Raw genomic sequence first — 23,194 nt, forward strand, 5'->3', positions numbered from 1 at the left:
GGGAAGAAAGGAACAAAAGAGGGAGGCAGGAAGAGAGGGCGGGAGAAGAAAGGGCCGGAGAAGGAGCTGCCTTGGGTAGTGTGCAGCTCTGCTGTGTGTGTGGCCCATGTTCATGTCTGGCCCTACACCTCACGGAAGGAGACTTCAGCGCTGGCTGTGGTCTGTCTGTCTCTGTAAAGAACAAAAAGAAAACGCTTTTTTTGCTCTCCAGGCAGCCCTCACACTCTTACTCAGCACCTTGTTCTCCTACACTTTATTTTTACATTTCTTTACTGGGGGATTAATGGTTTACAGTAAACTACAATCGTCTGTACATGCATAACGTTTCCACAGAACGATTCAACCCCCACTAGGTCCTCCTCTGCCATTGTGTTCCAGGATCTGAACCCCCGCCCCCACAACCCCAGAGTCTTTTACTTTGGTGCAATACACCAATTTTTTTCTTTTTCTTTTTCAAACCAGAGCCCTGCTCAGCTCTGGCTGATGGTAGTGCTGAGGATTGAACCTGGGACTTTGGAGCCTCATGCAGGGAAGTCTTTTGCAGAACCATGATGCATCTCCCCTGGCTCCACTCAACAGCAACTGCTGTGGTTCTGCCCCCGCTCAGCCCAGCCCATGTAGCGACCTTCCTCACGGTGTTCTCCAAGGGCTGAGGCAGGCTCCCCACAAGCTCACTCTCTGGAGAACAGTCCACTGCAATGCTGCATGTCCAAGAACAAGAGCGTGACCACCAGGACTTCCCCAGGACTCTGGCAGTGAAGCAAGGCATGGACTGAGGCAAAGATAACAGAGGCTGTTTAGCACCTCTCATGATAAAAACGCAGTACTGGCTTATTATAGTTTAAGTGCATTCAATAATCTTCACGCTAATTAGGAAAATGATCCCTTATTATGTTTAAATTGCCCCATGTTTCTTGAAATAATTATTAATGCTTAAATTTTAAAATGCCACATACCAGTTCTCAAACCAGAAGACTCTGAAAAAGTGGATAGCCACCAAAATCATGTCCAGACAGTAGAAATATATCTGCCTCCTATTGGTGGGGTCCACCCCTCACACAAATAAACATGAACTGAGGAACACAGACCCAGAGCGGTGAAGGCAAGCCGATACACACAGACAAAACCCTGCAAGCGGGCCAGGAGGTGTGCAGCAGCGGGCAGAGGACCTGCACCCAGAGGCCTGGCCCCGCCCGGGAGCTGCGCCGCAGCCTGCTCCCACACCCTGCGGAAGAGCACTGCACAGCTGTGGGCTCAGGACCGGATGGGGGACGGGGGACGGGGGACGTGGAGGCCGCGGGAGATGCAGGAGGAAAAGTCAGGCTGGCGCCTCCTCTGCCACCCCCACAGCTCTGGGGGAAGTTCAGTGCTGTGCTGTCTTCCCACCCCTCCTTCTGTTGGTCTCTGTTTCTTTTTTTAATGTTCATTTGTTTAGAGAGAGAAACTCAGAGGGAAGGGGGAGAGGCAAACCTGCAGCACTGCCTCACCGCTGTGAAGTTTCCCCATGCAAGTGGGGCACGGAGAGGGGCTCGAGACTGGGTCCTGGCTCACTGTGGCACGTGTATTCTACCTGCTGTGCCACCGCCTGGCCCGTTTTCTCTAGTCCAGTGTGAACGACTTGGCCCAGAGCAAGTAAGTCCCGGCAAAACAATAAAGATGAGAGGGGAGCGGGTGGGGTCACAGTGGACGCTGAGGCAGCAAACCAACAGAGACTGGCTGCAGAGTCTCGCTGGTATGTCTCTGTCAGCTGATGAGCGTGCAGGGTGCTCACTGTACAAGCCACCCAGCTCTCCTGGGCGTCTGCAAACGTTCACAAATAAAACGCTGGCGGAAAGTCAAGACCCGACAAGAAGCCAAGACAGCGTGGCTAACCTTAGGCCACTATCTCCATAGCAGAGCCGCAATCCATCCTAGGATTTTGACAAAACATACATAAAGTGAAAAGAGAGAAAGCGCCGGAAATAGGGAGTAGACCATGTTTTCATTTTCTCAGTCCTCTGCAAACAGAGCAGAACAGGGACTCCAAATGAAAAAGCAACAGAGACGGTCAGGAGCAGAGTCTCCCGGCTTCTCCCGGCCGCCTTGCCACCACCGACACGTTCAGTGACTGATGTCTTCAGTACAGCCAACAACACGTGGCTCCGTTCAAGGTTAAATCAAGTGGTTTATTTATAGTCACAGTAATCGTGAGGGAAGTCTAATTAAGCAAGTAGGCAAAAGTCCAAAGTCTGCAACCAAGCCACCCAAGACCACCACGTGTAGCGGTAAGTCCAGAGCCCAAACCAACAGGGCGTGCTGTGGTGAACGTGATCCGACTAAGACGGCCCGACTAAGGTCTGTGCTTTTATACATCCCCTTGTGTGTCCCCACCTGAGGCTGACAGTCCCCAACTCCTGTTGGGCTCCCAACATTCAGTACTAAGTCTTTTCACAATTTAAATGACACCAAGGTCTTTCTTTTCAACAAGATGAAGAGTGACAAGAAACAAAGATGAGGAATGAGCGGTGGTAACCCCCATGAGCACACATTATCACCCAAGGTCCTGGGTTCAAGCCCCCCCCCACCAGCAGGGGTGGGGGATGCTTCACAAGCTGTGAAGCAGGGCTGCAGGTGTCTCTCTTCCTATCTCCCCCTCCTCCCTTGATTTCTCGCTGTCCGAGCCAATAAATTTAGAGGTAAGAAAATAAAGGGAACATAGCCAGGAGAGGTGGATTTGTAGTGCTGTCACTGACTCCCAGCGATAACCTGGTGTCAGTGGAGGGGAGGGGAGGGGAGGGGAGGGAAGGAGGGGTGCGTGCATGCAAACTGGACCAAATGGCAGACGCCCGCTTTCCCCCACCCCAGAATTCAGGGCTCAGACACCCTGTGCCGCTGCTCTGCCTCCTTCACTGCCATCCACTGTCAGTAGGAGCGGGCTTACTGGGAGCAGGAAGATATTTGGTCCTGAAGATCCCGAGTCATCGCAGCAGAGTCACCCAGAATTACACTTTACAAAATGCCTGTTATCTCACTGAGCGGCATTCCCAATAAACTTCATCAGTGTGCAGCATTCAACTTGTTTTGCTCAAGTGCCCTAGCAACCCACACTTATCACCCTCAGAACACTCACAGATCGTCAGTCACAGCAAATAACGTGAAATGGCAACTGGATGCTTGCTGCAGAGACAGAAACGTCGTGGAAAGTGTCAAACATCAGGTGAGGAGACTCCTGTGTGGGAGCAGCAGCCTGGAAGTCAGAGTAACGAGAAGGAGAAAGACCACTTCCCACAGCTCTACCTGGCTTCCAGAGGACAGTCTGCCTAGGGAGAAGTCGGGGTGGGCGGACGGGCACCTGCTCCACTGGCACTGCCGTCACTGCCGGAAGCCCATCATGTGCTCGCACTCTCCAGCACGATCCGAGGCACTGCATCTTCATCTTCTGGGACCTACCACCACTGTCTACGCTGAACTTTCGCCAATTCACTGAAATCTGTACCCATTAGACGTTCACTCCCCAGCACTTGCTAACTGTGTTCTGAGAGTCTGACTACTCCAAGTGGCTCTTACAAGTAGAAGCCTGGTGGGCCCACAAAACAAATTGCTGGACAGTGTGATGCTTTATCCTGTTTACAACCTAGGTGCAGTCACTTCTTTCACTGACCCCTCAACCTCACTCCGTATATGCCTCCAAAAAATAAATAAAATCAATCCTGCAGCAGTGAAGCCCCAATGGCAAAAGTAAATAAAATTAAAATCCTACATTTGTCCTTTAAGTCTGACTGATGTCACCCAGTACTAAGTCCTCAAGGCTCATTCACGGTGTAGCATATATTAAAACTTCATTTTTAAGGCTGAATAAGGAGCTGAGTGGTGGCCCACCCACAAAAGTGTACATGTTATCAAGCATATGGACTCAGGCTGAAGCCCACACTCCCCACCTGCAGGGGTCTGCTTCAGGAACAGTGAAGTAGATGTTCTACTCCATCTCCCTGTCCTCTCTCAGTTTCTCTCTGTCCTGTCTAGTAAAAATGAGAGGTGGGGGGGAAGAGAGGGAAAAACGGCTGCCCAGAGCAGTGGACTCACAGTGTCAGCACCAAGCCCCATTGATGACCCTGGTGGCAACTAAAAAGAAAAAAAAAGTCGAAATATCCCATTTAGTGTGTGTGTGTATATATATCACCTTTTATCCACTCCTGTTTAGAGACACTAGGGTTGCTTCCACCTTTGGCAATCATGGAGAGCACTGCCATGAACACTGATGTAAACATGTGTTCCTGGGAAAAGCAGAGATAGCGTAATGGTTATGCAAAGAGGCTCTCGTGCCTGAGGCTCCAAAGTCCTAGGTTCAATCCCCTGCACCATCATCAGCCAGAGCTGAGCAGTGTTCTGGTTAAAAGAAAGAAAAAAGGTGTTCCCGCCTGTGCTCTTCTGCAGACCGAGTCACTAGTAGACTTGCTGTGTCATACAGTAGTTCTGTTTGATTTTTAATAGCCTTCCTGGTGCCATAAAGCGGCTGTGTCACTTGATGTTCCGGGGCTCCAACGTTCCAACTTGTCCAATTTGCTGTTTCAAGTGGCGGGCAGACTGTCTTTCAAAGATTGTTAGGATGTAGACGAGCCTTTGAGGGTTGCGGTACACGGCTTGAGGAAGCCCCCAGAGCAAGTGCCTCTATGTCAGTTTTCTTCCTCTCCCGCCTAAGTGATCTAAAGGAAAGGCCTTCTTCTGTCAGGATTCAGCCTCATGCAGGAGGGGTTTGTGGGCAGTGGCCCACAGACGGGCATCTGACCTGTCCCTTGGCCGGGTACCCCCCACCCCCATGCCGACACCAGGCAACATGCAGAGGGAAAAGGCACCCACATGGGAGAGACAGAGAAGAGACAGGATCTTGACAAACGGTAGGCTCTGGATCTAGTAACCTTACCATGCTCTTTCTTCAGTGACTTCTCCCTAGACTGGAAGCCTCCTAACACACCCACGTTTTGCTAAAGTTAGTTCTAATTAGGTGCCTCATCGTGTCCAAATAAGAGCTCTTTGTACCTGAGGCCCTTCAGCAAAGACTGACCGAGCAAGTCACTACTCCGCACAGGACGAGAACCCCTGGGATAATGTGACCTTGTGCCGCAGCACCAGCTGCAGGCAGCCACGAAGGGGCAAGAAGACCCCCAGCTAAGCTAGGCGGGGAGCCACCACAGCCCAGAGAGCACCACAGCCACGGGGGCTCCTGTCATCTTTGCACGCCTCTTCCCCAGCTCAGCCCTGTCCTGTCCGAGTGGCCAATCACTAGGGGACTCTGTTGGTTCTTTCACCAAGGGCCCTGGAGCTGTGGACCCGGCCCGTCCCCATCCCCAGGGGGGCAAGTCTTCATCTAGTCTCCCTCTTTTTAAAAAAATATTTATTTATTTATTCCCTTTTGTTGCCCTTGTTTTATTGTTGTAGTTATTGTTGTTACTGATGTCATTGTTGGATAGGACAGAGAGAAATGGAGAGAGGAGGGGAAGACAGAGGGGGGGAGAGAAAGACAGACACCTGCAGACCTGCTTCACCGCCTGTGAAGCGACTCCCCTGCAGGTGGGGAGTCAGGAGCTGGAACGGGGATCCTTATGCCGGTCCTTGCGCTTTGCGCCACCTGCGCTTAACCCGCTGCGCTACTGCCCGACTCCCCCAGTCTCCATCTTACTCAGAGGAATGTCAACCTCTCAGACTGCCATTTTCAAGACTCCACAGCAGGAAGCTCACAACTCAACTTCCTCCCCAAACAGAGCAGCAGAGAAGGCTGCAGAGGCAAGTCCAGCACTGCTTAGACAGAGCTTCTGGGCAGAGGGCTTACTGAAAACTTGGGGCTCTCAGAGCCCAGGCGGAACATGTCTGTCCAGGTGAAGTCCTCAAGTTGCTTGTATAAGCAGTGTGATCTAAACTCAGTGAAGCAGTATTTCCAATGCTGTTTTCCTAATCACGGACAACCTAGAGAATGCAAACGTTGGTGACTTTCCAAAGGAACCCATGCTTTCACATAGTATGGAAAGAGAACACCCAAACATTTCTGAGGGGCATTCTGATGTGTAACCAAAAGCCGTGCAAGACACTCGCCGCTGAAAGAACTCTGTACTCAGCAGCGTACCCTATGTCCCAATGACCACACGTGACTCAGGCACTCCTCACTGGTGTTGAGGATGTGAGGGCGATCTGGCTGGGACATCTGTCACTCCATCAATCACCAGGGTGGATTCGGCTGATCTGGCCGGCTGGGCGGGTGTCCCCTTCCTCCCTCACCGCTCCATGTGCGTCCCTCCTAGGCTGCTCGAAGAGGATGGCCTTCCCCAAAGAGACAGACCGGCCTTTGGTCGAGGGTACACGTAGCTGCGCTCCCCCGCTAGAACCTCCGAGCGAGCTCTCAAGGGCCTCACCAGTGCTGAAACAGCCGCTGCCTCCTTTAGCGAGCCAGCGTCAAACCTCACTTCTGGATCTGCACCACTGGCAGGCTGTGGCGACCCGCAGACACTTCTGAACACAGGAAGAGCCCTGGCGAGTGTGAGCCGTGCTCCGAGATGCACAGGGACAGTCTGGTCCTCCAGCCAGTGCCTGCACCCCAGGCCTGCAGGTGCTTCTGTGGCAGTGGCCCATGTTACTACTGCGAGAACCCCTGCTCTGACCTGCATATGCCACTTGGCTCCCTGAACTGTATCCACTGACCCAGGATGGGAGAGCCAGGGCTGGGAGCTAGCTCGGCCAGTACAGCACATACCTTCCATGTGCAACGCCCTGGGTCTGAGTCCTGGCCCCACAAGGAACACCAGATGGCACCAGGGGGAGCTTCACGAGTACTGACGGGGTGCTGTGGCGCCTCTCCTCAGTCTCCCCCTCCTCTTCACAAGTACTGACGGGGTGCTGTGGCGCCTCTCCTCAGTCTCCCCTCCTCTTCACGAGTACTGACGGGGTGCTGTGGCGCCTCTCCTCAGTCTCCCCTCCTCTTCACGAGTACTGACGGGGTGCTGTGGCGCCTCTCCTCAGTCTCCCCTCCTCTTCACGAGTACTGACGGGGTGCTGTGGTGCCTCTCCTCAGTCTCCCCCTCCTCTTCACGAGTACTGACGGGGTGCTGTGGTGCCTCTTCTCAGTCTCCCCTCCTCTTCACGAGTACTGACGGGGTGCTGTGGTGCCTCTCCTCAGTCTCCCCTCCTCTTCACGAGTACTGACGGGGTGCTGTGGCGCCTCTCCTCAGTCTCCCCTCTTCTTCACGAGTACTGACGGGGTGCTGTGGTGCCTCTCCTCAGTCTCCCCCTCTTCACGAGTACTGACGGGGTGCTGTGGCGCCTCTCCTCAGTCTCCCCTCCTCTTCACGAGTACTGACGGGGTGCTGTGGCGCCTCTCCTCAGTCTCCCCTCCTCTTCACGAGTACTGACGGGGTGCTGTGGCGCCTCTCCTCGGTCTCCCCTCCTCTTCACGAGTACTGACGGGGTGCTGTGGTGCCTCTCCTCAGTCTCCCCTCCTCTTCACGAGTACTGACGGGGTGCTGTGGTGCCTCTCCTCGGTCTCCCCTCCTCTTCACGAGTACTGACGGGGTGCTGTGGCGCCTCTCCTCAGTCTCCCCTCCTCTTCACGAGTACTGACGGGGTGCTGTGGTGCCTCTCCTCAGTCTCCCCCTCTTCACGAGTACTGACGGGGTGCTGTGGCGCCTCTCCTCAGTCTCCCCTCCTCTTCACGAGTACTGACGGGGGTGCTGTGGCGCCTCTCCTCGGTCTCCCCTCCTCTTCACGAGTACTGATGGGGTGCTGTGGTGCCTCTCCTCAGTCTCCCCCTCCTCTTCACGAGTACTGACGGGGGTGCTGTGGCGCCTCTCCTCAGTCTCCCCTCCTCTTCACGAGTACTGACGGGGTGCTGTGGTGCCTCTCCTCAGTCTCCCCCTCCTCTTCACGAGTACTGACGGGGTGCTGTGGTGCCTCTCCTCGGTCTCCCCCTCCTCTTCACGAGTACTGACGGGGTGCTGTGGCGCCTCTCCTCGGTCTCCCCTCCTCTTCACGAGTACTGACGGGGTGCTGTGGCGCCTCTCCTCGGTCTCCCCTCCTCTTCACGAGTACTGACGGGGTGCTGTGGCGCCTCTCCTCGGTCTCCCCTCCTCTTCACGAGTACTGACGGGGTGCTGTGGCGCCTCTCCTCGGTCTCCCCTCCTCTTCACGAGTACTGACGGGGTGCTGTGGCGCCTCTCCTCGGTCTCCCCCTCCTCTTCACGAGTACTGACGGGGTGCTGTGGCGCCTCTCCTCAGTCTCCCCTCCTCTTCACGAGTACTGACGGGGGTGCTGTGGCGCCTCTCCTCAGTCTCCCCTCCTCTTCACGAGTACTGATGGGGTGCTGTGGTGCCTCTCCTCAGTCTCCCCCTCCTCTTCACGAGTACTGACGGGGTGCTGTGGTGCCTCTCCTCAGTCTCCCCTCCTCTTCACGAGTACTGACGGGGTGCTGTGGCGCCTCTCCTCAGTCTCCCCCTCCTCTTCACGAGTACTGACGGGGTGCTGTGGCGCCTCTCCTCAGTCTCCCCTCCTCTTCACGAGTACTGACGGGGTGCTGTGGCGCCTCTCCTCAGTCTCCCCCTCCTCTTCACGAGTACTGACGGGGTGCTGTGGCGCCTCTCCTCAGTCTCCCCTCCTCTTCACGAGTACTGACGGGGTGCTGTGGCGCCTCTCCTCAGTCTCCCCTCCTCTTCACGAGTACTGACGGGGTGCTGTGGCGCCTCTCCTCAGTCTCCCCTCCTCTTCACGAGTACTGACGGGGTGCTGTGGCGCCTCTCCTCAGTCTCCCCTCCTCTTCACGAGTACTGACGGGGTGCTGTGGCGCCTCTCCTCAGTCTCCCCTCCTCTTCACGAGTACTGACGGGGGTGCTGTGGCGCCTCTCCTCAGTCTCCCCTCCTCTTCACGAGTACTGACGGGGTGCTGTGGTGCCTCTCCTCAGTCTCCCCCTCCTCTCTCTCTGACACTGACCAGAGCACTGCTCAGCTCTGGTTTATGCTAGTACCAGGGATTGAACCTGGGGCCAGAAATGATTAGTACTCTCCTGTGAGAAAAAGAAAAATCCTGGGGCTGGGTGGTGGTGCATCTGGTTGAGTGCACATATCAGAATGCACACACACACAAAAAAAAAACAGGTTCAAGCCCCTGGTCCCCATCTGCAGAGGTAAAGTTTCACAAGTGATGAAACAGGGCTGCAGGTCTCTCTCTCTCTCGCCTTCTCTCTCTCTGTCTCTCCCTCCCTCCCTCCCCCCCATCTCCCCACTTCTCTCATTTCTGGCTGTCTCTATCCAATAAATAAAGATAAAACCTTTTTAAATCCTTCAAATATTTACTTAATAAATGAGATTTTGCAGAAGATTTTTTTTGAGAGAGATGCAGAGAGACATACACAGAGAGAGAAACACCAGAGGACTGCTCAGTTCTTGTTAATGGTGGTGGGGGGATTGAACCTAGGATTCAGGAGCCTCAGGCATGAGAGTCTGTATGCATAACCATTATGCTGTTTCCCCTGCCCTGAAGATTTTATTTTGTAATTTTTTTTTTTTTTTTTTTTTTTGGTCTTCAGGGTTATCGCTGGGGCCTGGTGCCTGCACTATGAATCCACTGCTCCTAGATGCTATTTTTTCCCTTTTGTTGCCCTTGTTATTATTATTGTTATTGCTGTTGGACAGGGCAGAGAGAAATCGAGAGGAGGGGAAGATGGGGGTGGGGGGGAAGACACCTTCAGACCTGCTTTACCACTTGTGAAGCTTTCCCCCTGCAGGTGGGGAGCCGGGGCTTGAACCCGGGTCCTTGTGCACTGCAATGTATGCACTTAACCAAGTGTGCCACCATCTGGCCACCCAAAATATTTTATTTTATTTTATTTTTTTAAATGTTTATTCATATTTATGGTTTTCTCATACATTTTTATTTTTTTTGAATGTATATATATTTTTTTAATTTATTTATTGATTCATGAGAAATGATAGGAGAGAGAGAAAGAACCAGATATTACTCTGGTACATGTGCTGCCGGGTATTGAACTCAGGACCTCATGCTTGAGAGTTCAATGCCTTATCCATTGCGCCACCTCCCGAACCACAAAAGATTTTATTTTTTTTTAAAAATAATATTTTATTTTGTAGTACCAGAAATAATGTACTATACTGAAGTATTTATTATTCCTTTTCATCTAGGAAAGTGGATGCTGTGACAGTTAAGACCACAGGCCCATTAAATGGGAGTCACAGATCGCTGCTTTCATGACTGTACCGATGGACAAGGGCCTTTTACCTTGGCCCTAAAGATTTGTTTATTTGACATTTGGTAGTATTTCTCTGACTGCTAGAATCAGCAGCAGATAGATAATAATAACTGTGTTCTCTTTTTGTTTGAGGGAGCTTCATCTTTGGGTCCTTAATTCACTTTAAAATAAAGTGAAAACAGTTATTTTATTTTGTGTGTGTATGGGGGCAGGCGGTGGTACACCAGGTTAACTACACATAGTACAAAGTGCAAGGACCTGCACAAGAATCCCAGTTTCCCCGGCTCCCCACCTGTGGGGGGAAAGCTTCACAGGCGGTGAAGCAGGTCTGCAGGTGTCTGTCTTTCTCTCCCCCTCTCTGTCTTCCCCTCCCCTCTCCATTTCTCTCTGTCCTGTCCAAAAACATGGAAAAAATGGATTCATAGTGTCAGCACTGAGCCTCAGCAATAACCCTGCAGAAAAGAAAAAAAAAAAAAAGATAGAAAGCACTGGGGCCAGGCGGTGGCACACCTGGTTAAGCGCTTACATTACAATGTGCAAGGACCCGGGTTCAAGCCCTTGGTCCCCACCTGCAGGCGGAAAGCTTCACAAGTAGTGAAGCAGGGCTGCAGGTTTCTTTGTCTCTCTCCCTATTTCCTCCCCCTCTCCTCTCCATTTCCCTCTGTTTCTATCCAATAATAAATAAATAAATATCTTTGGAAAAAAAGAGAGAGAGAAAGAGATAGCTATCAGAGCACTGATCCAGCACAGGCAGTGCTAGCACTTGAACCTGGGGCCTGGAACATGTAAAGAAAGCATCCACTAGCTGAGCCACCTCTGCAGAGTCAGGCCCATGCCAGAGAACAGACGGCGCTAAGGGAGGCCCACCCTTAGGAATACACAAATGCAGCCTCGAAAGTAACACCCACACAGTGGAAGTTCTGGTGAGGTGAAGAACAGGGAGGGAGGGAGGGGAGGAGACGGGCTGGCTACAATCTACAGTCCCCTGGGGAAACCGGGCTTTCATATAAGTTGTTGACTTAGTTAATAGCAGCTGTGATTACTAGGCAGCTGGAGCATTATTAGTGCTCCCCCCAAAAAAACATAAAAGGTGAAAGCATTTGCAAGTAGTGTCAATTTTGGCCTTTATCCTCTGCCTGAAATCCCGAGGATAAGGTTGTATGCCATGGCCTTTCCTTCACGTCAGTAAGATGCTGTTCCTGCGCTCTACAAGATTAAAGGAGAGAACACTCTGCTGCCTGCAGATACGCACTTCCAAACTTAGACATGTGAACAGTGAAATTAACAGCGCTCAAAGCCTGGGAGGGTGCACACTGGCTGGAGTGCGGACTTCTGAGCATCCCTGGCATCACATATGTCAGTGATGTCCTGCTTCTCTCTCATTAATAAACATTTTGGGGGGTCGGGCATGGTACATGCAGTTGAGAGACACCAGTTAAAAAATGCAAGGACTTGGGGGTCGGGTGGTGGCGCAGCGCGTTAAGCACATGTGGCGCAAAGCGTAAGGACCGGCGCAAGGATCCGGGTTCGAGCCCTCGGCTCCCCACCTGCAGGGGAGTCGCTTCACAGGTGGTGAAGCAGGTCTGCAGGTGTCTGTCTTTCTCTCTCCCCTCTGTCTTCCCCTCTTCTCTGTCCTATCCAACAACAAACATGAACAACAATGGCAGTAATAATAACCACAACAAGGCTACAACAACAAGGGCAACAAAAGGGGGAAAAATGGCCTCCAGGAGCGGTGGATTCGTGGTGCAGGCACCGGGCCCAGCAATAACCCTGGAGGAAAAAAAAAATGCAAGGACCTGAGTTTAAGCCCCCACTCCCCACCTGCAGGGGGGATGCTGCATAAGTGGTAACGCAGGTTTGCAGGTGTCCATCTCTCTCTCTCTCTTCCTATCTCCTCTCCTCTTCCTCTCAATTTCTCTGTGTCCTATCAAATATCTAAGAAAAACAGCCACCAGGAGTGGTGGATTCAAGTGCGGGCACTGAATCCCAGAGAATCAGTTAGAAAAAAAAGTTTGACTCCGCCCTTCTAAATGCTTGTTAAGATTTTGAGACTGTGACTGCTCGTGGAAGACTCTTGTTTCAGACATTCATTTCCTTGAATTAAAAAAAGGGGTTGGGGGGACATTAATCAACCTGACCTCACCCTCTCTGGGTTTCAATCAGCACAGTTGTTGAAGTTACAGGTCTAGGATGGGCAGACTGCTGTAAAAGCCAAAACTCACTCATCTGCAGAATATATCACTTACAAGTTGGCCTCTACGGTTATGTCCTGGGAAAAGCATCAAGAATGCAGGTATCAGCTGGTTTCAAGCCCCTCTAAATCTGGGTTCACACCACACCCCCCACACACACGGGGCTGAGTACCGCACTGGGACTCCTACTCCTGGCTTTCATTACGATTCAGAGCCTCCCAGTAGCTGGTGAGGAATGCTTGTCGGACTAAACCCAAGTCCAAGCATTTTCCTCAAGGGATTTTATTCATCAGAAACTAGGTAACCATGAATGAAAACGCTCCAGATCTTCTTTTAGCTCCCTAACAAAAGAATGACAGCTTTTTGTACACAGGCCATTCGATTTTTCCACCCCAACAGAAATAAAGGTCAGCAGGAAATTCAGCATAGGGCGCATGACCCAGGTCCAAGCCTGGCCCCTATTGTATTGAAGGAAGCTTCTGTGCTGTGGTCTCTTTCACCCTCTCTCTGCCCTTCTGCCTCTGTCTTTCTGGAGGTGGCTGAGGAGGGAGAACACGCCTAGGATCCATCCCTGGGGCCACAGGTACAGTACAGACTGAGCTGTTGCCCTCCAGGGTGGCTGAGAGGCACTGCCCAATCGTAGAAAGCAGCCCAGAGAAGTGATTCAGTGCCTGAGCACAAGTGTGAGGTCCTGATTTTGATTCTGTCTAGCATCCCATTTTATTTCAAAAAAGGAAAAAGAAAAAATGCCCTTACAGAAGAAATGGGAATAAATAATTTGGCTTAACTTGAAAAATTCATGGTACTCGAGGCCAGGAGGTGACTCCACAGGCAGAGCACAGCGATTCAGTTGACTACTGTGGGGGCTCTGCTCCATGGGGGACGGAGCAAGGTTGTGGTCTCTCTTCTATTTCCTGATTCTCTCTCAAAATATTCAATGAGGATACCTTATGTTGACAGTCTCCTCTGTACAGATATAGAGAAACAAGTAGTCTTAATCAGTCAGAGGAACCACCAAAAAAAAAGGGTAGCTTTTTTTTTTTTGCCTCCAGGGTTATTGAGGCTCAGTGCCTGCACTACAAATCCACTGCTCCTGGAGGCTATTTTTTCCCTTCTGTTGCCCTTGCTGTTTGCCATTGTTGTTACTGCAGTCCTTGTTGTTGGATAGGACAGAGAGAAATCGAGAGAGGAGAGAACGACAGAGAAGGGGAGAGAAATACAGACACCTACAGACCTGCTTCACTGCTTGCGAAGTGACAGCCCTGCAGGTAGGGAGCCGGGGACTCAAACCAGGATCCTTGCACCAGTCCTTGCACTTTGCACCATGTGCCCATAATCCACGGTGCTACTGGCCAAACCCCGTGGGTAGCATTTCTATAAGCTAAGAGTTTAAAAATATTCCAAGTGCACAACCTAGTCATTTTATGCTACAAATCTCTCCCAACCAAGAACTCATAACTGCTGAGTAAGGCCTACCTATGAAGATGTCTGTCATAAAAGCACTGCTGGTGAAAAACTAGAAACAACTTTCTCTAGCCAGAGCAGGGACTTTTCCGTAAAATAATTATCTCAACATACGACAAAAGACAAAGCCTAAGTGTTCAGGAGAGAGAATGACATGTTTGGAAAGCATGGACGACACCTGCCCAAAACTTTCATCAAGACAGGGGTTTGTAAATCTGGACTGACTTTCCAAATTTTCTCCAGAAAAACCTCACAGAATGGGCTTGAGGACTTTACCTGTGGGCATGGCTCTCTGACAAAGAGATTCACAATATATTAAGAGCACAGCACAAACTTAAATACCAGCAAATGGTATACTGAGTCCTTGCATTTACACTCAGTACAAATGTTATCAGTGGCTGGGAACTTCTGGTATTCTGTTTGAGATAAGTTATAGTCAAAGAATTATCTTAGTAATCAAGAACAAACAAAAGCAGTCAGAACTAGGTGGGAAAGTATGAAGGGAGAGCTTTCTCCTTACTCCACAACCCTAGCTCATGCTGACTAAGCACGCAAAATACAGCCTGCCAAAATACTGTTTGCATATCTTTCCAGGTAACATATTTCAAGGTCTGTATGGACTGATTTCTTTCCTGTGTGCTAATATGGTAGTCCTTTAATCCAGGTAACATAGTCAAGGTCTGTATGGACTGCTGTGTCTCCCGTGTGCTAGCAGGCTAGTCCTTTAGTCCAGGTAACATAGTCAAGGTCTGTATGGACTGTTGTGTCTCCCGTGTGCTAGCAGGCTAGTCCTTTAGTCCAGCACAGCACACTTGACTATTTGTCACCAGCAGGCCTTTCTAAAATGGCACCGGGGCCTCACATATGCTCACATACCAGTGCCTAGTAGCCTTCCAGTGCTGCTTTTTTTTTTTTTTCATTTTATCTTTTCAGAGAGAGGAAGAGACACCACAGCACCGCCCCACCCTTCGTGGAGCTCCCCCACTCTGGTGCCATCCATGATGCTCCCATGGGGCTCTGGAACTCTCACCTAGATGGCCAGCATGCTGAGATGTGTGCTAGACTTGGTGAGTAGCCCCTGGTCCCGATGGGCATTCTTACTGTGTTTGGAGTTGTTATTTCTTCCTCCCTCTACATTTATTTTTACTTCTTCTGACAAACATACCTAGTATGGGCCATTATCATTAACACTGACAGATGTTGGCTCAGAATGCCCAGAATATCAGTAAGCTCCCAATTACACGAGGACTGTCTCCATACTTCTGCCAAACTTCACTTTTGAAAACAGGTTAAAAACAATACCACTGTTTATACAGGGGCTCAGACTCTGACTGCTACGCAGCAGGCTTTCATTTGTCGCTGTCTCCGAAAATGGACCCACCTAAGTGCCAGGCAAAATCTGGCCTACTCCCTCACCCCCACAGCCAACACAGGTCCCGTTAGACTCACTGAAATGCATGCGTGCTCAGTCCAGAACCCACTTGCCACTGTTCCCACGCCCTCCAGTGTGTGGGGGGGGGCACAGATCCCTCTGCCCAGTCTCCCTCCTATCATCACTGGCCACAACCCACAGCTGCCATGAACTAGCTTCCCTGTCCATGGTCTGGCCACTGGGGTCTTCGTGCACGTCACCTCCTCAGAAAGAGGGCTGCCTACAACAAGCTGCGGGGCCACTGCCCCACCCCAAGCTAGGGCGTGCGGGATGTCCAGTGGAAGCACTGCTCCAAAATGAGCAGTTCGTCTGCCACAAGTCCTCAAAGTCAGAAGAAAATCTGACAAACATCAGTGCAGAAAGACAAACATCAGTGAAGCATTCTCTAACTAGTAAATGCAGCCTGAGCAATAAAGGGGAAACAGGCATTTTCAGGGAAAAGAGGAGAATTAGTCACCAGCAGCCACACAACGCAGAGAACACAGCAGAGCTTCCTTGGGCAGACGGAGCGAGCACACACAGACCACAACGCAGAAATAAAGACCCAGAGTGCCTATGTGCACAGTTTTAGATCAACAGTGACCGTCTGGATCTAAATACGTGTGCACATCTGAGGCGCTCGGCATGAAGGCTCAGCGCAGAGGGGACAGGGCAATCGGGCTTTTCCTGCCTGCAACACAGCGAGGACACAGGGCAGCCGGACAGCCGCAGAACGAGCAGCAACAGGTGTCAGACCATCTGGCAGAATGGAACGGTATGAATGAGTAATTAATCTAGATGAAAGCCACACGGAACAGGGAGGACAGAGGCATGACCAGGTGATAGTAATGCAGGTGATTTAGTCACATTAACAGCACACTGCATGCCCAAAGCCCAAAACCCAAAACCACGACTTAAGGTGCACACGAACAAAGCAGAGACAGCACAGAGGTAGTACAGCAGACTTTCAGGCCTGAGGCTCCAGAGTCCCAGGTTCAATCCCAGCACCACCATGACCCAGACTGAAGCAGTGCTCCAGGCCCTCACTTGCTCTGGTTCTTCAGCTGATCTCCTCTGGAGTGCTTGCCGGATCATGTCTGAGAAACATAAGGTCGTGAGCACGTTGAAAAATATAAGAGAAGTTACACCATTCTAAATCCAATCAAAGAAAGCTGGAGTGACAAACATCAAAGCAGGACTTCAGGCAAAACATGAAAGATAAAGGAAATTTCTAAGTATGAAGGAATTGATCCACAAGGAAAATATGACTCTGTGATGTAGTAACTGTCTACAAAAACCTATAAAGCAAAAAAAAAAAAAATGCATCTGTGTGTGTGTGTGTGTGTACATAAAATCTTCTAGAAGGAGAGGCTGTCAAGACTACAGCAAAATCTAGACTTTAGCACATGCCTCTTGGCAACTGGTAAAATAAGCAGATCAAAAGCACCATGTCTGTAGAAGACCTGAAGCGTGTAATGAACAGATTTGACTCACACTCTGCAGCCAACACTGCTGATATAAACCAATGGAAATAAACTCCCACATATTGTATACGGGCAAATGACTTTGTTGTCACCAAGGATCCATCACCCAGGCTGAGTTTTTCTTTTCCTCTCCAATAGAGATAGGCAGAGAGAGACACACAGAGGTACTGAAGTTTAATTCTTTTTTATTGTCTTTATTTATTTATTGGATAGAGACAGCCAGAAATTGAGAGGAGACAGACAGGGAGAGAGAAGAGAGACACCTGCAGCCATGCTTCACCACTTGCAAAGATTTCCCCTGCAGGTGGGGCCAGGGGCTCAAACCCTGGTCCTTGTGCACTGTAATGTATGCACTTAACCAGGTGTGCCACCACCCGGCCCCTGAAGTTTAATTCTTAATGGGTTCTAAGATCATACACACAAGAGAATGAAAGTTAATGTAAAGTGGACCAAGAGCCCAAGTATAAGGCCGAGAGCATACTGTTCATGCCACCTCTGAGCTAAGAGGTCCCCGGTGATGTTCTGACAGTTCCCCACCTCTGCGGACAGGTTATGAAATGTAGATCTCTAGAGCTTCAGCGGTAGACTCATTCACAACCCATTTCCTGCTCCCCCACAGGCTTCGTGAGGGCATGAGGCCTCACGGGTGGGGAAAGAGCACCATGGACAGACAGACAGTGCCATGGAGGTCCACCCAGGATCTCCCACCTCCCACCACAGCGCTCTGCCTTCCCAGCTTTGGCTCCGGGGCCTCGGCAGAGCCCTGGGGGAACACAGAAAGCACCATTCAAGAGTGGCCTGGAGGCATCTGGAGCCCCCTTTTCCCAGTTGCCCAGCTGCCCTGGGCCTCTCTCTCAGCTCCCTCCGAAAGACAGAGAACAGCTTAGCCCTTCTCAGCAGCTATCTGCTTTTCCTGGCTCAGCTGACAAGGAGGCAGCAACCCATCCAGGCCCCACTCAGAGGGCAGGGCCCTTCCACTACACCCTCCCCACGCTGTCTTCTGAGCGGTCACCTGTAGGGGAGGCATGGCTCTATGGCATCTTGGCAGGCCCTCTGGCCCTATTATTGGGGAGGACTGTTTGTTTAGTTGTTAATGAAGACTGCTCTTCAAATGGAAACACAGAGGGAGGACACCCCAGCACCAGATTCCGCAGCACAGTGGGGGCCAGGCTCCCAGCAGGGTCACACACAGGACAAAGCAGGCTCCCTCCCAGGTGAGCTAGGGCATCAGCCCTCTGGTCACACAACAGCTCTTCGCTCTCTGCCCTGCACCCCAACGGCCAATAACGAGGCAACAGAAAACATCCACCCAACATCCAGTCAAGGGGAAGAATGTTCTCTTTTGCACAGCCTATTTCAAATGCTGGTTGATCCAAAAAGTGTGGTTTCCCAGTGCACAGAGTCGAAGAGTTGTCTCCCCCTGACCTGTCAGTGTCATCCCAGAGCTCGTCACATACTGCCATCTGTCACAGCCAGCAGACTCAGCGGCTTCAATGATCCCTCTAGCTGCTCACCAGTCAGGTGTGCCTACCAGAAACAAGTCAGCTATGCGATTAGCATTAAGCTGAGCTGTGCACACAGCAGTAGCAAACACTTTTGCTTTTTTACTATAAAAATGTTACTGAAGGGAGTCGGGCGGTAGTGCAGCAGGTTAAGCGCACGTGCCGCAAAGCGCAAGGACCAGCCTAAGGATCCTGGCTCGAGCCCCCGGCTCCCCACCTATCGGGGAGTCGCTTCACAGGTGGTGAAGCAGGTCTGCAGGTGTCTATCTTTCTCTCCCCCTTCTCTATTTCCCTCTGTCCTAACACTCACATCAACAATAACTACAACAATAAAAAATAAATTAAAAAAAAATTTTAATGTTACTGAAAAACACTCAGCCTGCGAGAGCCCCACCTTGCGTGTCAAAACCCAGAGGCACAGGTTCAATTCTTAGTACTGCCCTATGTCAACACCGTGTAGTGCTCTGACCTCCTCATAGTAAGTAAGTCTTTTACTATTATTATTTTGGCTAGATACAAAGCAGAGAGATAGAGAAGAACAGAGACAAACACCTGCAACAGCTTCACCGCTCCTGAAGCTTCCCCCCAGCAGACAGGGGTGGGGGCTTGAACTCAGGTCCTTACACATGGTGATGTGTGAGCTCACCCACAGCCCAGGCCCCATAATAAGTCAGTTTTTACCAGAGAAAGAACTACGGGGAAAGCACTCAGATCAACTGTCACTGTGACCACTACTGAGTTTGTGTCGCTCCCGTCTTGTCTGTGTACACAGCCAGACAGCACGGGCACCGCGTTGCAGACGTGCAGCCAGGTCCCGTGTGTGGCTGTGCGCGTGGCCCTGTGCTGCTCAACTTCCAACTGTATGGCTGCTAACCTGCCACTGCCGCCTTTTCTGGCTGCAGCAGTGCTGGGAATTTCTATAATTCTGATTACTATTTTTTATTTTATTACCTATTCATTTAATTTATGATTGCATAGAGACAGAGAGAAATTGAGAGGGAGGAGGAGACAGGGAGCGAGAGAGACAGAGAGACAGACAGAAGACTGTAGACCTGCCTCACTGCTTGTCAAATTTCACCCCGCAGGTGGAGACCAGGCACTTGGACCTGGGTCCTAGCACACAGTGATGTGAGTGCTTAAGCAGGCGCACCGCCACCTGGCCTCATTTTATTTTATTTTACTTTATTTCTACCAGAGTACTTCTCAACTCTGGCTTGCAATGGTATGGGGAATTAAAACTTGAGACTCAGGCACTAAAGTCTGTTTTGCATTAACCATTATGCTATCTCCCCACCCTACTTTCTGGCTATTTTTTGAGGCAGTAAGATTACTTTTGACTAAAAGCTACATGTTCCCCCTCTTCCTCTCCTTTGACAGAGAGTGAAAGAAACCACAGCATCAAAGTTGCCCTCAGTGCTCAATCTGAGTCCTGTACTTGACAAAGCAACGTACTATCCAAGTGAGCTATTTCAACATCCATTCAGGTTTTTTCTTCTTTTAATATTTATTTATTCCCTTTTGTTGCCCTTGTTGTTGTATTGTTGCATTTTGTTGTTGTTGGATAGGACAGAGAGAAATGGAGAGAGGAAGGGAAGACAGGGAGGGGAGAGAAAGATAGACACCTGCAGACCTGCTTCTCCGCTTGAGAAGAGACTCATCTGCAGGTGAGGAGCCGGGGGCTTGAACCGGGATCCTTACGCCGGTCCTTGAGCTTTGCGCCACGTGCAGGTAACCTGCTGCGCAAGCACCCGACTCCCTCAGGTTATTTCTTTAGGCTCCTCCTGGAAAACAATCACCAGGCTTGTGTCCCCATTCAGCTTAAGGGCTTTCTGATGGCCTGTTTAGTAGTTTCCTCAGGGGAAGCCTCGTTCCAGAGGCCAGGCAGCCCTATAGTAACAGATGAGGACCCAGGGCTCAGGTGGGGATGGGAAAGGGCCCACTTTACACTGGTGTGTGTGTGTGTGTGTGTGTGTGTGTGTGTGTGTGTGTGTGTGTGTGTGTGTGTGTGAAGTTAAGACTTTCCGATAATCCTGAGGTTCCCTCAGCTCCCAGGAGGACCCTAGGCAGGCTGGGCAGGTACCATTCTGCCCTGAACAGCTGGTTACTTCACCTCACAAATAAACGTCGAGCCCAGGCTCCCCAGGTTCTCCAAGGTGCTTGTCTCTCTAGCCCTTCCAATGAATACCTCACATGCACTGGAGCCGCAGAGCCTATAGTTGGGGGTTAGCCGCCCACGGACCTGGCCAGTGAGCCCACCATGCAAAGGCTCACCCCTCACAGCACCTCCAGTGGGCCTCTGGGTCCATTCCCAGTCAGAATACAACCACTCAGCACTAGTCAAGTGCTCAGCAAATCTGAAGAAAGCCAGCAAAATTTAAATCATTGCTGACTGCCACTGCTGAACATAATGCATGCAAATTTTCAGAGGAAAAGGTGAAATCATGTATACAGAGCAGTGCCTTTTGAATCCAACATAAGGCAAAGGCGACTAAGGGTCAGCCGGTGACTTGCCCCAGTAGCTACAAGTATTATCCCTGGCACCCGCCACACCGAAGGAAGCTTCGGCATCGTAGTTGCTTCCCCTCCCCATCTGAAAAAGTCACCCCAGAGCAGTGATGCCCCAGAGAAGACCAAAATATAAGATAAAAATTAATTAGTTAAAATGAAGAATATCCCCAACATGCTTTAGGAGAAGCTGGACAACAGCAGACTCCCTCTCCTCCCCTCCAGCATCCGTTTCTGCTGCTTTCCTCAACTTAAATAAACATCTATAAATGCACTCAACTTCCTTTTTTAAATATTTATTTATTTATTCCCTTTCGTTGCCCTTGTTGTTTTATTGTTGTAGTTATTATTGATGTCGCCATTGTCGGATAGGACAGAGAGAAATGGAGAGAGGAGGGGAAGACAGAGAGGGGGAGAAAAAGACAGACACCTGCAGACCTGCCCCACCGCCTGTGAAGCGACCCTCCTGCAGGTGGGGAGCCGGGGGCTAGCGCTTTGCGCCACCTGCGCTTAATCCGCACTACCGCCTGACTCCCACTCAACTTCCTTCCTAGCACGCTTCCCTCAAACATTTAGCTACTTTACAGTCACTTACATGTGAGTCTTTCGGCAATTATTCCCAAGGCCAGGTTAAAAAAATTAGTCTCCAGATGTGTAACAAAACCCGGCAATTACCAGCAGTCCTTGTTCTGAGAAGCCCTGCTGTCAACAAATCTTTTCAAGGTTCATTAAAAAATTAAAAATGTGTTCAGTTTCATCTCAAACAACTTAAAACAGCACTCCATCAACAGTCTTCTAACACAGTGCAGGTCCCACACGAGACTATGAAGCTCTTAGGATCTCAGAGCTTCCTTGGGCCAAGGTCATCTTCAGGACATGCTGCTGTGCCCTCTCTGCACCATTTCCTCAATGCCAGGACCACCCCCAGTCAATACCAGAACAACACCCAGCACAGGAGCCATTAGCACAGTGGCGGCAAGCTGGGCTCGCCGCACACACCAGACAGGTGCTGGACTGAGTCTTGGTCAGAAACAACAGGATAAGACCATTGCTTCTACTGATGACCAGAAGTGGCTCAGCGTGTGGGGTGTCTACACTGCCATGTGCTTGTCCCCAGCTGTGCCCTAGGACCGTACATGGAGTGCCATGACACTACGGAAGCTCTGGTGCAGTGACATGTCTTTCGCTCTCAAGAGTGAAAGTACACATGCTCAAGGGGCTGGCTCCATCAAAAGCAATAGTAATGGCTGAGTGATGGCGCACACACTACCACACCCAAGGACCAGGGTTCAAGATTCCGGTCCCCACCTGCAAGGGAAAGCTCCGTAAGTGGGGAAGCAATGCTTGCCATGTCTCTCTCCCTATCTCCCCTTCCCTCCCAATTTCTCTATATCAAGGAAAAAAGGGGGAAAATGGCTGCTGGGGGCGATGAATCTGTCACGGAAGCATAATCCCAGTGAAAATCCCAGTGATAAACCAAAATAACAGCAGTAGTAGCAAACTCTTATACTGATGTTGGCGTAATATTTGTTAAGCCGGGTTAAATGAAATGCTATTAATTTCACCTCTTCTTTTTCTTAGTACGGCTACCAAAAAAATGACATGATTCATATTATTATTCTACAGGTGAACAGCTTGTGTGTATTCTGTAAATCAATCATGGGAAGTACACAAATTCTCTCTATCCTTTCTAGCCCATTCTTCTTGTAATCACAAAGTATTCTTCATGGAGGGGCAGTTCTATTCATAAGCGCTGCAAAAGGGAAGGGTCTCTGGAAGCCAAGGTCCTTCTCTATGGGCTTCACAGGGAAGCTGCTAGAGTGTGTGTGTGTGTGTGTGTGTGTGTGTGTGTATGTGTGCGCACGCACATGCGCACCTAAAGCCTCCTGGCTTCAGATCTAAGTCACCTGGCAGATGATCATGAATCCCTCGATTTATGGGTGTTGTGCAGACTCCACTGAAGTCCAGAGAATTATCCAATATGGCGTTTATCCTACGGAAGATACTGGCATTGCTACACGTGGAGAGTGCCGGGGCTTCCTGGCCGTCCTGGAAATCTTTTATCCTCCCCACCTCTTCTTCCTAGACATAGAAAAAAGAACAGCAGTGTCTTCTACAATCCGGAATGACAAAGACTCGACACATCCCTCTCTCCCCCCACCACGAGGAGTTAAAGGAACAAGGACCTGGGCGCTGTGGAGGCAGTTCAGTGCAGGACCTACTATCATGAAAGGGGTTCAAGCCCAGAGGGGCAGACCAGAAGCAAGAGTTTCCTCACTACTGGAACAGCAAGCCCCTGGGTCTGGAGACAGATCCTGGCCTGAGATGAGTACAGTGGTGAGAACACATCCAGTTCTTGAGGAATACCTCCCTGATGACAGACCTCTGCCCCCATAGCCATTAAGCCAC

General features: G+C 50.6%; 1 protein-coding gene across 2 annotated transcripts in view; it reads right to left on the reverse strand.

Annotated features, from left to right (window-relative positions):
- Window positions 1–23,194, reverse strand: part of CPEB1 (cytoplasmic polyadenylation element binding protein 1) — a 48,118-nt gene that overhangs the window by 19,698 nt on the left and 5,226 nt on the right. Inside the window, exon 2 of one of the 2 annotated variants that reach the window (XM_060179493.1) lies at window positions 22,693–22,867. The exons of the other annotated variant lie outside the window; for it this stretch is intronic. Within the exon in view, the coding sequence (XP_060035476.1) occupies window positions 22,693–22,867 (175 nt within the window). The remainder of the gene's footprint in view (window positions 1–22,692; window positions 22,868–23,194) is intronic. 2 annotated transcript variants of the gene reach the window in all.

The sequence above is a fragment of the Erinaceus europaeus genome, chromosome 20, assembly GCF_950295315.1.
Source record: "Erinaceus europaeus chromosome 20, mEriEur2.1, whole genome shotgun sequence".
NCBI classification, from domain to species: Eukaryota; Metazoa; Chordata; class Mammalia; order Eulipotyphla; family Erinaceidae; genus Erinaceus; species Erinaceus europaeus.